Source organism: Lissotriton helveticus, chromosome 5_1 (genome assembly GCF_964261635.1).
Source record: "Lissotriton helveticus chromosome 5_1, aLisHel1.1, whole genome shotgun sequence".
NCBI lineage: Eukaryota > Metazoa > Chordata > Amphibia > Caudata > Salamandridae > Lissotriton > Lissotriton helveticus.
In genome coordinates, this window is record NC_136065.1 from 1,795,617,226 (window position 1) to 1,795,634,423 (window position 17,198).

At 45.0% G+C, this 17,198-nt stretch overlaps 1 protein-coding gene across 1 annotated transcript in view; it reads right to left on the reverse strand.

Moving 5' to 3' along the window:
* NSF (N-ethylmaleimide sensitive factor, vesicle fusing ATPase) overlaps positions 1-17,198 on the reverse strand; it is a 657,569-nt gene that overhangs the window by 219,927 nt on the left and 420,444 nt on the right. The window contains exon 9 of the mRNA XM_078645103.1: positions 15,089-15,288. Coding sequence (XP_078501229.1) covers positions 15,089-15,288 — 200 coding nt within the window. The remainder of the gene's footprint in view (positions 1-15,088; positions 15,289-17,198) is intronic.

Below are 17,198 nucleotides of genomic sequence, written 5' to 3' on the forward strand. Positions count from 1 at the left end.
TGATAGGAGTAGGGAACTACTGTTGTGGCCTGGATTATAGGCTGGAATAGTCCAGTGTTACACAGTCATTCTCGTCTGAGAATAGAAGGTAGATTGTACGAACAAATGATATTTGTACTTCTTCTGGGAATGCTGCAGTGGAACTGAGGCATTCACCACCATGACGGGGTAGTATAAAATAGAGGAACAGAACTATTCATTTCTGAACCTGGAGAGGAGACAGCATTAGTTCAGGATAAGGAGCGATTTAAGGAAATTCTACAGCCTCACACAAATACAAAGTAGAAACACCACTTTTTGTGCACAAGAGATGGTTCTTTTCTGTACTGCATTCCCCTTTTTGGCTTCAGAGAAGCCTACAAAATGTTTATAGTCTAATTCAGACTTCTCCAACGAGTAGCTCAGGAGCTACCAGTACCTTTCCTATGTGCAGCCCATCCTATTAAATTGTAAGCTTTTGCATGGTTGCATTAATATATGTATACCAAAATTGATGAGAATGTATTCAGGACACAGCTTATGTGTGTAGAATAATGGTTTGAGTTTTTAAAACATGTTTAAAGTTTTGAGGGATAAATCATGCAGCACTGGAGAGACTTGTTCATAATATTAGAAGCAATGCCCATGGAACCAAGTTAATAATAATATTAACAATGTAGAGACACTCCACATTGACAAGGCATTTTTTTTAAACGAATACGGACACCCATGACTGATGCATTTAGGTGATCACTGCTGGCAATCGTGCAAATTTTGGCCACTAATGTAATCTTGTCTGACGTGACACTGTTCCAATTCTAATAATATTAGTAGCTCTTGATGGTTTTCTTTGAGCATAAGTAGCTCTTATTACTCGAGAGTTTGGAGACCCTTGGTCTAATCAATGTTTCTCTCATCTGATCAATGTAAAAAATTGAGGACCTTCTTAGGATCAAGCCGGCGAAGCATCTCCTCTTCCTTGGATAGGCACGGTGAAGTGTACAAAGACGGTAAAGTGATGGATCATCCTAGGAGAAATGCCGTGAACATTTTCAATACTTCAACAGGAATAACGCTTTTGCCTGGATTGCGAGGCATGGTCTGGAGTATTTATGTGGATTGTTGCTATGTGACAGTGGTTTTATGTGGGGTGTATTTATGTGGTATTGAGTAGAGTGTAGGTATGTGGGGTTGAATCATGTTGCGTGCAGTGGTATGGTGTTGTGCTATTTATTTCATGCTATAACCTCACGTTCGGTTAGATGAGGTCATGGTATGTTTTTGAAGCCTCCCTTTCGTATATTAAGTGGTCACAGTCTCTAAGTTGAGGCCACCGCGGGAATGAACACCTAGGAATAAAAACACTGGCAACTGGCCATCGAACTAAGATAACAGCAGATATTGTTAACATAGGTGGGTTGATGAGAAATAACAGTTACCATGTAGAGAAGTGTCTACAGTAGGCAGTACGGCAGGGCCTGGTTGGCATGGGTAAAGAGCGTGAGTCCATATGGACAGGGGCTGTTATTTTTAAAGGGCATTTACTGTCCAGCACTGGGTACCTGCACTTCTTTATTTTGAAAGTGAGAGTAACCTGCACTTCTCAGTAGGCATGCAATACATTTAATAGATGAGTACCAGTACTTCTCAGGAGCAAACAGGTACTCTAAATACCTGCATTTCTATATGTCCATTTAGAGCACTGCACAGGACAGCACAATTCCTGGCTCTTGGGGATATGCTAATAATGAACATCAAGTGTCTATGTGAGAGAATGTAGCAGAATTGATTTTGGGGAAGGCCACTATCTTAGCTCACTCTTATTTCTGAAGAAGGGTGATTCCACTCCACCATGGTGGACATATTCAGAGGCAATACTAGTGTGGCAGAGTTTGACTCCAACGTCAGGATAGGCATGCTCTGTGCCTGTGAGCCAGTCATACTCACCCATGTAACGAAATATTGGAGTGAAAAGCAGCATGGCTTCTATAACATGCTTAAACAATGTACGTCATGGCTGTTCTGGTTAAAAAAAAGGCATTTGGGGAGAGCGTGTCCTGCCAGCAACAGCAGGCAGGAGAAAGTATTTTAAGAAAATGGTGATCACAGATCGAAATTAAAACCTCTAGAATATTGCATGTATAAGGGGCAGTCCTCATGAGAGGTTACAACAGGAGAAAAGGAGGTACTAACGAGGGTCTACTAAACCTATTAACCAATGAAAAGCCACCATTTATAAAGGACAGTAACAGGAGCCGATTAAAAAGATGGGTGGAAAGTGGGTGTGGGCTTAATGCTCATATCCTGAATACAGCATGTCTCGAAGAGATAGCGCAAGCTCTGCCCAGGCCAGACTTAACAAAGCTCTTGAAGCTGCTGCCGATGTCCCTACTTGGTTTCATGCCTCGTAATGCAGAACCTTAAAACAATTAGCTGGAAACCTACTCTCTGCAGGGGTTTCCAGTGAATTGTTTGCATACCATGTGATATTGTCTCTTCACAGCCATCTGAGTGATGTACCTTCTGCAGGTGTCTGTAGTCAGTTAGCTGAGCCTTACAACCTTCTCCTGACTACACCACGTGCCCAATTTAATTCCAATGAGTGCTGCTGTGCAATACTGTCAAAACCGGGATGTGCACGTACTTTAAGCACAACACAAAAAAAGAGGTCATTTGCATTCCTTGAGCATAAGCACTCCTGTGGCTCTGAGGTAATGTTGACACTGAGGATTTTCGCAGACAGAGCTCTGGGCTAGTTGAACCTGTCGGCCTATGGTTATCTACATCTGTGATTGCAATACTCTTTACACCTGCAAGAAAGAGATTATTCCAAACTGCCACCATATGAACCTTTGAGCACAGGATAAACCAAGTAAGCGACCTTCAGGTTAATTAGACAGCAACCATGAAGTTATCCCATTTTGAAATCCTGATGTTATTTAGTTTTATCGCCATGGAGTTTATACCAACTTGTCACAGATTAGGTATTTGCACCTGCATGAACACCTGCAACTTCCTGGTAATTCAAATCGCAAGCCTGAGCTCCCCCACGCTCCCCCCCTCCACCCACCACCAAAATTCCCTAGTTGTTCGCCTTACTCAGTCTAGGACTTTTTACTTGCAAATCATTGCTATCAAGTGTGTTAGTCTCATTCATTTAACCGGAGCTCAACAAGACTACATCACCCAGAATTCTTTCCACACAAAAGCAGATGTCCGTGTTGAGAAATATTTTAGCAAAGAGATTTAGGAATCACAAACGTGTGGAGGAATTAATATAACGATCTTTAGGTATTGTAGATTTTGTGGATTTACTAAAAGATTTCATGATTGTTTTTTTGCTACCAGTGGCGTTTGTTTGCCTACACCTTTTCATATTTCAATTATTTATTGTGAACTTAGCTGGAAAATGTCATACGTCAACTTGCCTATTTAAGCCCGAGGAAGCGACAACTTTCAAAAAACGGGATGACTGTGGGACGTCTCGACAACTGTTGGATAATGTCTTATGGAGACACAATTAAAATAGATATTTACAGTTTTCTATATTGAAATAGGTTTCCCTATTTTTTTTTTATTTTATTAAAGAGTATACTCCCTCAGGCTTGATTTACAAAATAAATAGTATTCTCGCAACCAGCCACCATAGGTAGATCGAAGAACTGTTTAACCGGCTTCTGCTGTCCTGGATGAATGAAAGTGAGCTACAAACCCCGGACTGGATTAAACTTGAACCGCACACAGCAAGCTCTACTTGCATCATCCAGATTCGACGAAGGCTGGATCCGGTGCCCTACCTCCCTGGGAACTCACTGCTCAACCGGCAAAGGCAAGACACTGCTTCGTTTAGCAGGCCTTAATCAGAAAGGCCGAGCTGTGTGCGTACTGCTCACTCACACTCGGATAGTAGTCTTCTCTTACCTTACAACAACTGCGAGGGCAGGGAAATCTTCACAAGAGCGCGTGCTGCAGTCCGTCACGAGCTCGCACCGGTGCTGAAACACACTTCCGTGAACTCTGCTGCGCATGTTTAAGTACGGCCGTGACAGGTACTGTAGTTTTACTGGGTTGGCAGAAATAGTGTCCTCAAACTCTCCGTTTAAAAACAATGCCCTGGATTAGTTTTTGGACCGGCCGTGCCGCGATGCATAAAGTTTTCCACCAGGGCCAGAATGAAATTAAAATCACATTGCACATTTTCTGTACTTGAGTAAGCAGGTTGGGAGAAAAAACGCATGCATTTGATTTTTTTATTGAGCTAAAACCCAGTGGACAAGCAAAGGCTGTGAGGCCGTGAAAGTGACACGGCTGCGCGGCGCTAAACTGAAAGGAAAACAGTGGTGCGCACTCACCACAGAGGAGCGGGGATGAGGGAGCATGAAAGCGAGGCCTGCTGCGTGTGCTAGACATGGGCGGGAATGGGCGTTGCAAAGGTGGGACATGCGCCTGCTTTTGCCCAAACCTGTGCCGTTTAAATAAAAAAAAACACGCTGAAGCCAACGAAAGCGAAAGCCTGCTCACACGAACGAGCGTGTGAGCAGCTTCCAGAACCCCCTTTCAATAGGTCTCGCGCTGCGCGAGCACTGCTACACACTGCAACACTAGGCACGAGACCTAAAAATGGATCAGAGCAGGTGATTTGAAAAGACATGGCTCATCTGGCAAAAGCAAAAAGGCCGAAAGGGCCAAAAGATGACCTTTAACTGTTGCCACAGCAGGCTTTTCTGGGCTAAGGAGAGCAGACTCCTTCCGGTGTTCTGCATATACAGTACTGGTTGAAGGACACCTTGATGCCTGAATGACAGCAATCATCTGGGGAGGAAGATCGAAAGCTATCAACTGTCGCCTTATGGAGGTGTAGGTTGTGCAGGTTGGGTAGGCTGCGACAGGAGGTCCTCCCAAAGCGGCAGCCGAAGTGGAGGACAAATACTAGTGGCTAGAAGTTCCAGGTACCACACTCTACTCGCCCTGTACGTGGCTACTAGAATGAATTGGGCCTGGTCTTTTTTTATATTTATCAGAACTCTAGGCTGGCGAGGTAGGGGCAGGAAGGCGTTCAGGAGTCCAGAGCCACAGTCAATGCAAAAGGCGTCCTCAAGGCATAATCGCTTTGCGCTTCAACAAGCAAAGATTTGCACACTGTGTGTTCTCTACGGTGGCGAACAGATTGAGCCAGGATTCTTCCAGTTGTTGGAAGATGCCATATGGCACGTTTGAGTGCACTGTCATTTGTGATCTACTAAACAACAATGGCTGAGTTTGAGTACATAGACAATTAAAGATCCTGCCAGGTGATGGGCGATCAGGGAGAAGCCTTCTGCGTTCAGTCACTACCAGTGAGCCTCCTGGTTCCGGGCCCACAACCCCACACCACCCTGTTTGTTGCAGTGCCAGATTACGGTTGTGTTGCCCGTGAGAACCTGAACCCGCTGTCCCTAGGTTCTTGGGAGGAATGCCTTCAATGCCACGCTAATCGCTCGTAACTCCAGCAAGAGGATGTGGAGGTCAGAGCCTTCTGTTTTCTGCTTCTCCCAGGTGACCACCTCAACCCAGCAACGATGCCTCAGTCACGACAGTCAATTCTTGGTGGAGTAGGAAGAGGGGTCTTGCACAGGTCCAGTAGCGGTCAGGCAGCCACCATTGCAGGTCTCTCCCAGTCCCCGCTGGCACCCGGATGCAATTCAGAGGGTTCTCTTGGATCTGAGCCCATTGAGACTCCAAATCCCACTGCAGGGCTCTCAGGTGCCATGTGGCATGCTTCACAAGCATGATGCAGGAGGTCAAAAGGACAGAACCGTTCCCACTGAGACCCAGGTCGAGGGTTGAAATACTGGGAACATAACCAAATGCCCTAGACTATGAGGCAGGCGAAATACGAAGAAGAGCACCATGTTCAGGATGGCTCCAAGGAAGGGCAGCTATTGTGAAGGAGCGAGGTGTGTCTTCGTAACCTTGATGGATATGCCCAACAATGTCAACAGGTTGGCCATCGTCTGGAGGAGAGTTTACCTTCAAAGCCAGTTGTCTAGGTATGGCAAGACTAGTACTCCCAACCTCCACAGATGGGCTGCAACCACCACCACCACCACTTTCTTGAACACCTGAGGTGCACTGGTCAAGGGGAGTTGGAGAATTAAAAGTGCTTGAGGTCTACCTGAAACTGCAAGTAACCTCTGTGGGGTTGCAGAACAGGGATGTGGAAATAGGTGTTCTGCAAATCTGACATCACCATTAAGTCTCCTGGATGCACGGTAGACAGAACTTGGACAAGGGGCATTTTGAACTGTCCTTCCAAAGTAAAAGGTTCAGAGGCCTCCATCCTTTTTCGGCACCAGGAAATAATGGTAATACTAGCCAGTCCCGATCTTCGTTGCTGGCACCTCTCGCTCTATGCATCCCTTGACCAAGAGACCTTGAACTTCTTCACAGAGTATGGGCAAGTGAGCCTCTTGGAGGTGTTGTGGTGTAGTTGGCACATCTGGAGGGTGTAACAGGAAGGGTGGGGTATAACAAAAAGGGTAGGGAGTAACCGTATTCCACAATTTGGAGCAACCATTGGTTGGGTGTGATGCTCCTTCGGGGCAAGTAAAAGGTGATGCAGACTCCTACTGGGTGATTGTGTACTGCAGGGGGTGACTTGAAGCCGCCTTGCTGCAGTTGCCGATGGGGGGTGGCAGTGGGAGGGAAGGGGGGTTGGCTCTGTGTACAATGTGTTCCCATGCCTCTATCTTGAAAGGACTGAGAAGACCTGCTGTTGCAGGGGCTCGTTCTGGTGCTGTGTCTGCTGGTATACTGTACTAATGCCTATAAAGGGATAAAGTTGCAGGTTGAACTTCCCATCACGCACACCTAGGCCTAGAGACCGGGTAGTAGCCTTGCTCTCTTTCCAGAGCCAAGTCTACTCTATAGAGCTTAGAGCCATCAAAAGGAATATTCATTAAAGATTGTTGGAAATCAATGTAAGAGCCAGAGGAGTGAATCCAAGAGCTGCGCCTAAGTACCACACCGAACCCGGCTGAAATACTGAGTCGGTAGTGTTTGTGGCTAGTGGATGAAAACATGCTTTCAGCATAGGTTTCCATGCGTTTGGACTTCCTATCAGCAGGGTGATCAGAAACGCAATTGGATTAAATCTGCTCATGGATATCTGCACCACCAGGCTTTCAGGATTGGGATGTTGCAAGAGAAAATCTGGTTTCCTGGGGGCAGGCCTGTGTCGCCTTGCGACCTGCCTGTTGAACGGGGGGCAAGATCCTGGTTTTGCCCAGATGCTCATCAGCACATCAGAAAGAGCTTCAATAAAGAGGTGAAGAGGTTTTTTGGCTCATGTGTCCTAGGTTAAGAACCTCAGTCAGAACATTGGTTTTGACCTCTGTTGTGGGTAAAGCTCTCCTGAAAAGTTATATAGAACGTGGATTTTAACGTTCCCATGGCAGGATTAGGGGAGGAAAGGCTAATGCCTGAGAAGTATCCAGGCCACCGACCTCTAGTAAATCATCAAAAAGGTTCTCATCCTCATAACTGTCATAATCTGCATCTTCGCCATCAAATTGTTTGGCTGGTAAGGGTTCCGAATGGGAGTACAGATACGTTATTTGCAACCTCACGGTAGGAGGATAAGAGTAGTCTCAAAGTCTGACAAAGCTATTGTCTCCACTTCTGACAAAGGTAAAATTAGTACCGGCATTGAGGCTCAGACTGGTGGCATCGGCCCAGGTGGCCAACGTTTCTCTGGATCCAGAGCCAGCAAAGCCAAGATCAAGGAGAGGGCTGGTATTGGGTTGAGAACGAGTGGCACAGTCAGGGACAGATCTGCCAATTGTAATCTGACTGGAGGCCATCTCAGATCCTTAGGACCCGAGGGCACTCCAGAATGATTTGGAGGGGTACAAAGATCTGATTCATGACTTGTACCAGCTCATGGAGCTGTTGGGGAACTGCCAATGGCCTGTGGAAGTCTGGGTACATCGTGAGCAAGGTCAGAATCAGTTCTGAATTCAAGAAACGAATCCATGGCCTGGAGGTACCCAGGGTGTCACAAGACTCCAAACCGTGACGTTGGCGGGTTACAAAGAAGAGCCATGTTCGGACTGGTTGTGCTTTGGGGATTTATTGAACGTATCTGAACTTTGTGATTTCGATAATGATTAGTTGTGAATTTGACCTCGAAGGCAAGAAAGTATCACAACTCTCAACTGCGACTTCTTCAACTTTCTTCAGAGTTCAGAGACGGCAAGTTTTTTCTTCGCGGGCGCAGATGGCCTTTTGGTTCATTTTCATGCAGCAGTCGCATGACGTCAAGTCGTGCTTGGAGCTGAGACACCGGAGACAGAAACCATGGGTGTCGATCATCACCTGGCGATTACAGTCACTGCTAGGTTTGAACCCTGTAGTTTTAGGTGGGGGCATGTATATAGCGCACTGAAAACTTTCTCTAACGGAAAGAAATTCGGTCAAGCTGACACGATTTGAAGGAGCTCCGGATCCACTGCCATGAACACATGGAGGTCGTGCAGATATAATGGCCCCAGCATCACATCCGAGATGGAACAGATTGGTCAAGGAGCCACACAATGCCATCTACCTTTGAGCAAGGGTATTGCTATTGAAAATTCTACAGATCCAGCCTGGCGCCTGGGGGTATTCACGAGATGAGGAATCTGCAGTTAGACAACTTTCGGAGGTAACACTAAGTACATACTAGGTGGCCTTGTAATAGTACAGGAGTAAGTACCCCAGACTTGAACTGTTCTGTGGTACAGAGCTATTCTCTCCTGAGCCTGCATGGCAGACTGTATTGGTGCAGTGGGACAGTTTCTCTAACTGCTTGGCCTGGAGAGGTCTAGGGCTGGATAGTAAACATAGCAAAAAACATTTGGACATGGGTACAGCCTCATTTAACTCTGTGCTTAGATAAACTGCACAGTTTCAGTGCCATTCACCTCTTAACTGATGGTAGAACATAGTGGTCACGATAAACAAACCTTTGGCGTGCCAACCCGGTCAGCAGCTTTTCCCATTATAGATGAACATCAAGGGCATGCTACATTCTCAATGTGCTCCTGGAACATCAGTGGGCTTCACCAAAAAAATCGAGAACCAAGAAACCTTTTCTTTTCTATGTGAGCACACAGCAATAGCTCTGCAGGAAACCTGGGCAACTGACGGCCACCCTATTATTGGGTTTATTGAATTTTGGAATCCAGCCCTAAGGGATAGTCCCCATGGTCATGCTAAAGGTGGCCTGTCAACTTACATATCCACCAATTTAAAAGGCACAATTAAACAACTACACATCAAAGAAGACTGGATATGAGGGGTTAAAATCAATCGGTGGCGAAATCTGCGTTCACTATTTCTTTTAAATGTGTACATTAACCCAAACGCTCGCACCAAAAAAGTCCATTTGGCCCGCCTAATAGAAATCATGAGCAACATAGCCGCTGAGCACCCAAATTCAGATTGTATCGCTACGGGGGACTTCAAACATCAATCTATTCCAGGGGAAAACAGCGGATACTGATGAGCCTTTTTTGTTCAACATCATTGAGGCCATAATTCAAACTAGACCGCTTAATCAAGTCCATAGCCAACTGGGAGAACTCTGCGTGTCGAGAGACTATAGTGCGGGCTACCTGGTAATGAATAGTAGATCTGCAGGTGATACTCCGCCAAATTGGTCCTGGTCAAATGGTAGTAAATATTCCCATCTGGACTATACCATCTGCAACGCTGATTTGCTTTACTATCTAGACACCTTTAGTATTCTTCCACGTACCGAAAGTGACCACAGGCCCCAGGTTATCTCTCTCAACACAAGGCCAGGGACTCATAAATCAGCACCCCCAACCTGTCAGGGAATATACACCGAAAATCTAAGGCGCCTGAAGTGGAGCGACGACACCGGCCCTAAAATTCTACAAGTGTGCATGGACTTTATAAAAGGCTGTAACAATCTAGACGCCTCACCGATTGCTACATGGACGATGCTCTGCTCCCACCTGACCAGCAGTTTCCCAGCTAAAACGCAGGTCCATAGCCGAACCCAGTCTCGCAAGTTTGCAGCATCCTTAAAAACAAAAACGCTTAGAAAGGCAAGTAACAACGCGCTATGGCAACTCGTTAAATTCCCTGGGAACAGTGAAATCTTAAATACATATCACAGAACCCAAAAGGCTCTCAGGCTGGCGATTACTAAGGACAAGCGGACATACAAAAACCAATTCTGGTGCAAACTGGTGTGGGAGAGTAAGAGTAAAAACTCAAGGAAATTCTGGGCCCTAATCAATCATTCAAACCAGAGTTTTTCAAGCTTTGGAACTGCAAATATTCAAGAAGCAGAATGGGTAAAATACCTCACGGACCACTTTAAGTCACAAGCCCACCCAGATCCTGCAGGACACGGATCGCCAGGAGAAACGGGCACCGGTCTCGGAATTAAAGGGTGTACCCCCATTGAGCCAACAAACCTGTCTGACGAGGCTTACCAGGTCCTCGAAGACAGGGTCATCATTGCAGTGACAAAGGCTAGACAAGATGGAGCACCCGGTCCCAACGGCCTCCCTCAAAACCTGTTTAAATCGGACATAACCTTCTGGTCTGGATTGTTAACAAATCTTTTTAACTATGGATTGAGAACTGCAACAATCCCTGACTCGTGGCGGGGCGCAATAATTCACCCAATTTATAAATCAGGTTCGCGTGCTGTCCCCAATACCTACAGACTCATAGCCCTTCTGTATATTGAGGCGAAACACTATGCAGGGCTCCTTTTGGAGGACCTGAGGCATTGGGCAAACGATCACAATCGGGTGCCAATGAACCAAACCGGGTTCACTGCCAACTCGGGGACCATGACCAACTTATTAGTGGTGTCATCCATTGTCGACAAAGCCCTTTTTACATCTAGGTTTGTGTTTTGTTGCTTTGTCGACTTCAAAGCCGCTTTCGATAGGGTCCCTAGGGAGGCCCTATGGGAAAAGCTGAGGAAGTGGGGAATCCCTGATAAATTATTGAATGCAATTATCCAACTGCACTCACGTACCTGGGTTCGAGTGAAGTTAGGGTCCGGCACGCATCTCTCGCGAAAAATTCCAACAACGAGAGGCGTTAAGCAGGGATGCGTGCTGGCCCCTCTCCTTTTCAACTTGTTCATAGCTGACTTATCTAGTACCCTGGACGATGTAAATAGCCACCCGCCAAAGGGAGGAGGTACGGCATTAAGCAATCTTCTATATGCCGATGATCTGGTTCTGTTTAGCCTCACCAGGTTGGGGTTGCAAAGGCTTCTTGACACACTGCTGCAATATACGATTAAGAACCAGTTAGAAGTCAATATGAAGAAAACCCAGGTTGTCCCGTTTGGGAAGAAGTGATATGCCGGCGGTGGATGGTCATTTAATAACAATAGCCTCGCCACAGGCAAGTCGTATAAATATCTGGGGGGTCCACTTAGACTCCAAGGGCAACCTTATTAAGCAGCGTGATGAGATTGCGGTCAAAGCAACGACGCTTGCGGTGTAATTGACTAAGCTTTTGAAAAACCTTTCAGGTCCCACTTTGTCACCCCTTCTGGAAGTCCTGAAAGCGAAAATTGTCCCTACCCTGTCGTATGGTATAGGGATATTCAAGGGCAAACTGAACACTGCTTTAAATCAGCATACAATTAAAATTTATAAAAAGGTTCTTCAGTTGCCATATTCTGCATCCCCTCCACAGATTAGATTAGAGATGGGGTTACTGAATTATGATGTTTCCAGTATTGGGATATTTCTTAATCTTTGCCACAAATTAAGACAATCCAACCCAGGCACATTAGAGTCCCTAGCCTGGCAAGAAATAACTGAGAAAAACCCAGGAGGAACATCCGGCCGTCTTTTTAAGGATTATATCCAACAAATGTCAGCAGACGGCCTCTGGGACCTCAATCCCAGTCAGCCTGCATTTAAGCTCGCAATCAAAAAATGTGTAAGAATGCGATCACTCACTATTAATAAAGCACTGTTTTCAAAACGAAGTCACTCGTGGGCAGTTATTAACTCCTACAATTGGCTAATCCCTGCCACTTACCTCTCCAGCCCTTATTCACTGTACTTAAAACGCAGTTTCATAACTATTAGAATGGGCGACTGGCGATTTTTGCAAAATTTACCCCCCTGGCGTCGCACGGAGGACACAACTTGCAGAGGGTGCGGAGAAGTAGCAGAAACGCTACTGCATGTGGTTTGCATTTGCCCCGCCTTCGACCTCCAACGTAGGCTTGAGCTGAGGGGGGAATGGAATCGGTTGGGTGTTCGGACCTGTAGGCAAGCCATTATTGCGGCATTGAACCCAGATAACACAGATCTAAATATAAGACTGACAAACTTGATCCAGCATGCATATCGCAATCTTAAACAAAAGCGGTCCGCCACAGCTTTCCCCTTACCGGTTTTAAATTAATTAACGCATTTTAAAAATTTCAAACCACTAGGCAATTAGTGATAAGAATAGTTTAAACAGTACCTTGTGATCATGGTTTGTTTTATGTATGTAATCGCAGCTCAGGGGAGCAGTTTTAATAATTTTTGTAACTAGGAGACCAAGGAGATGATTATTTATATTCTCACCGTTCATTTGACTGTTTGTACTGTTTTTAGTATTTGCAAATATTTTGAACCGGAAATTCTCTTTTAAAGATATTTGTTTTATATCTAAATAAAGACTTTTGATTTGATTTGATTAGTGGTTATAACATTCTAAGTGATGAGTGTCTAGGCCTGTTTGAGAAGTGTTTTATCAGTATACAGCCCTAGCATTAAATACCTATGTTGAACGGTGCTGGAGGTGGCTGTACTCCAGTGCATTTGTAAAAATAACTGGCTCAGCCCCATGTATCACTAGAGCTGGGTGGTATACAGGTACAACATTTAATGTCTTGGCTGGACAAAGTAGCACTGTGCTGCCAAACACTTCACCACTAGGGCTAGATGGCATAGTAAACGAATAGGGAGACAGAGGCTTCATTTGTAGTTGGGTAGTAGCGTATACTACTGAAAAGACAGACGCTTTCATTTCTAGCGCTGAGTGGTAGAATAAACAGCTAAAGGGATAGAGACTTTATTTCAAATTAGATAATGGAGTATACTAGTATAAAGACAGACCATTTCATCTCTAGCTGACTTCATTTCAAGCTGGGGTTAGAGTATACAAGTATAGAGACACAGATGCTTTCACCTATAGCGCTGGTGGTAGAGTAAACTAGTAGAGAGATACAGACTTCATTTCAAGTTTGGTAGTAGAGTATACTAGTACAAAGACAGAGCTTTTTGACTATAGCACCGGATGATAGAATAAACTAATGAAGGGACACAAAAAAGGAGACAAACTTAAGTTGAATAGTAGAGTACAGTAGTACAGAGACAGTGATCCAATTATCTCCAGATCATGATGGTAGAGTAAATGGATAAAGGGCTACAGCCCTCATTTCAAATTGGATAATAGAGTATTCTAGTACAAAGTCCCCTTCAGCTGTATGGGTAACAGATAAAGGGATACAGACTTCACTTCAAATTAGATAGTATACTAGTACAAAGACACAGTCCCTTTCTTCTCTAATGCTGGGTTGTAGTTACCATGTGGGTTTAGTTGTTATTTGGTGGCATCTTAACATTCTGAAACTTCTAACGTGCTTTAGGATTGGAATCCAATGGTGGAAAAATTCTTCAAGTGGTAGTTACTGCGTGGTTGTGGACACCAAAGCAAATATATACATAAACTTAGGAAACAGGATAGGCAAACCGGATGCGCTGTCTTGTCATGTGCTCTATTTCAGTGCACTAGTAAAAAGACTAGTGTTATATGGCAGAGCAAATGTGTAAATGTACATGAACTTTACATCTCCTGAGCGATTCTAGTTTCTGATGTTTATGCCATCAAAGCGATACTCATTCAAACAGCATAGCTCTGTTGTTTTAGGGGGGGTGCGTGCAATGATTGATATTATGCATGTGGTGCCTGTTGGACACATGCTGCTGGTAAAAACCTACAAGCCTATTTAACATGGATGAGCTGTGCCGGGTGTATGTTAGAGTTCTGTTTATTGTGGTCTATCATGACTTGGAGCCTAATTTAGAATTCGGCGGGCAGGTTACTCCATCACAAACATGACGGATTTCCCATCCGCCATATTCCAAGTGCCATCTGATATAATGCACTTGTAATACGGTGGGCAGGATACCCGTTTGTGACGGAGTAACCCTTCCGTAAAACTCTGTATCAGCCCCATACTATGTGCCAAGTCAAGCTGTAGAGTGAAGTTGTGAGCATGGGATTCTCAACTGTGAGTTATATCTCTACTGTATTCAGTGAGTCAGTTTTGTACATGTGGTATTTATGAGACATGCTGTATGATAGCAACCTATGTGAACTGACCTATGTTGTGTGTATGCTACCTTAATGTGTTCTGATGCATGATGTTTGTTTACTGGTTAGTACTGTTGAAAGCATAAATATCATTTGTAGTCACCTCAGTGTACTGTATGGTGAATGTGTAGGGTTGTATCAAGTGTGCTTTGTTTAAATGTAATGTGTGAAGCATTTTGATTATACGAAGTATTACCTTGTTAGAGATGGCCATCATTATGTTACTTTGAGCAAATATTGAGGCTAAATAGTAGCCAAATAATTTAGCGTTTTATAATATTTTATATTAGTTCAGTTAATGTTCATGCATCATAAATCTAAGATAATACATTGCGTTTCAGAGACTTCTATAAACATGTTGTCTTAAGTAGATCTGCAGTGCGTCTTTTGAACTAAGTGCATGTGTGTAGACAACGATCACATTAAGGGAGAAATCCTCTGATATGGATATGCAACACGTATTTGCTGTTCCACCTCAGGCATCATGTAATCGATGGGTCCTGGTCCTATCAATAATGGACTAGCACAGGCAATTAAATCTATTCACCTATAGGATTGGGTGGATCACTGGGGCACAAGTAGGACATGTTATTGACTTGGTTATTCCAGTTTCCTTGGGAATTCATCCAAAGGATTTTAAGACTTCCAATTTAAAAAGGGTCACATAGTCAAACCTAAATGTCCAAAACACCTCTGTGTAACTTACCCTCTTCTGCTCATCCTCGGCGTCTGCAAAGAGCTTGCGGATGTTGGCCTCGGACTCACCGACATATTTGTTAAGGATTTCGGGTCCATTTACCACCTTGGGCTCTCGAGCATTCAGCATCTTTCCAATCTGACGAGCCATCAGCGTCTTACCACATCCAGGGGGTCCAAAGAGAAGGATACCTTTCACATGTTTGCACCCTAAGACACGTGGAAAGAATGAGTGATACGTAAACATGTACTCTGGGGTCTCTACAACAAACAAAAATAAGAGGCTGTAACAAGCACCAGCGAATGTGGGAAGGATACAACATGTGGCTATCCAGGACTAAGGGGTATTGGCAGGCCTGTACCAGCTCCACATAAGCGGAAAGCTGTGCACGCTACAGATGAACCGTGTAGTGGATTAACATAGCTTGGCATGAGCAACTTTCTAGAGAGGATCTTGCAAGTGAAACTTAAAGAACACAGGCCGAGCTTTACTGAGTGCTCTGCTTAGAGTGTCAGGGTCTTCAAGTGAGCAATGAGGAACAACATTAAGACGGAGATGTGGTGGTTAAAGGGTATCAGTAAGTGGTGCAATGACAATATAAAAAATTCTCCCTACATCATATGGGATAACAATGTGTAAGATTTCGGTATAGAGACAGATTTCTGCTTAACTCAGGGGAAGGGAACACAAGACGCAATATAGAAATGAGTACACAGGGTCGCGGTGAAGACCAGTGAGGAGACACGAGGCTATGCGTACAAGGGGTAGGAGATAGAGGGATGTGGTGTAAATGTAGCCTCGATAGACATTGTAGAGGTTACAGAAGGCTGTGGTGGATAGAGAGAGAAGATACAAAGCTGCAATACCAGAGAATGAACGATATCGTGTGTAGAACCCCAGAGAGAAAACGCAAAGTTGTGGAGGATAATGGAGAGGGAACACATGGTTGTGATGTATACTTCAGAGCTGACACAAGGGTTTGATTGATACAAGAGAAGGACACAGGGTTTAATATAAAGGTTGATCCCTTCGAACTATCCTTCTGATTTTCACTGATCAACACTTTAGGTCCTGGGGACAGTGCACACATGGTAAATGTAATCGGCATGTGATAGTGCAATGCGGACAACTAAAAACCCAATAAAAGTTGTTTTAAAAATATAGAGTGTGATTGAGTGTGTGTGTGTGTGTGTGTGTGTGTGAGTGAGAGTGTATACACACACAATCAATCAGGGTTAGTAAAGCCCAGCTACTCACCCGCGAGGGTCTCAAGGCACTAGAGGGGACGGGGGGGTCCATTGAGTGCTGGGGTCATCTAAAGAGCCAGGTCTTGAGGTCCTTCCTGAACTGGAGCAGTGTAGGGACTTGTCGGAGAGGGGGAGGTTGTTGCAAGCCTTGGCTGCGAGGTAGGAGAAAGACTTTCCTCCCCCTCTGGTCTTGTAGATGCGTGGGATGGTGGACAGAGAAAGGTCAGCTGGTTGGAGGTGTCTCTTGGGTGCGTGGAAGGACAGGTTGTTGCTTAGGTATGCAGGACTGATGATGTGAAGGGCTTTGTATGGGTGAGTGAGGAGCTTGAAGGTTATTCTTCTTTCGATGGGGAGCCAGTGGAGATCACGGATGTGTTTGGTGAAGTGGTTGTGACGGGGGATGTTTAGAATCATTCTGGCTGCGACGTTCTGGACGGTCTGGAGTTTGCAAAGTAGTTTATTGTTGATTCCGTCGTAGAGAGCGTTGAAGTAATCCAGTCTGCTGCTGATGGGGCATGCGTGACCATTTTTCTGGATTCACATGGGATCCATCTGAACGTTTTTTGGAGTATGTGGATGGTGTTGATGCAGGCCGAGTATACAGTGTTTATCTGGTGGTTCATGATGAGCGATGAGTCTAGTATGATGCCAAGATTTTGTACGTGGTCCGTCGGGTGGGGGGTTTCCGAGGGTGGGGGCTACCAGGTGTCGGCCCATGCGGAGGGGGTGGAGCCAACGAATGAATGAATATTAGTCTTCTAAAGCGCAAACTTAGCCCAGAGGTGTCAAGGAGCTGCAGAAGGGACTGTCAGACAGAACTAGAAGTAAGGCTCAGACTGATATACCTGTAAAGAGCAAGGTCTTCAGAGCCT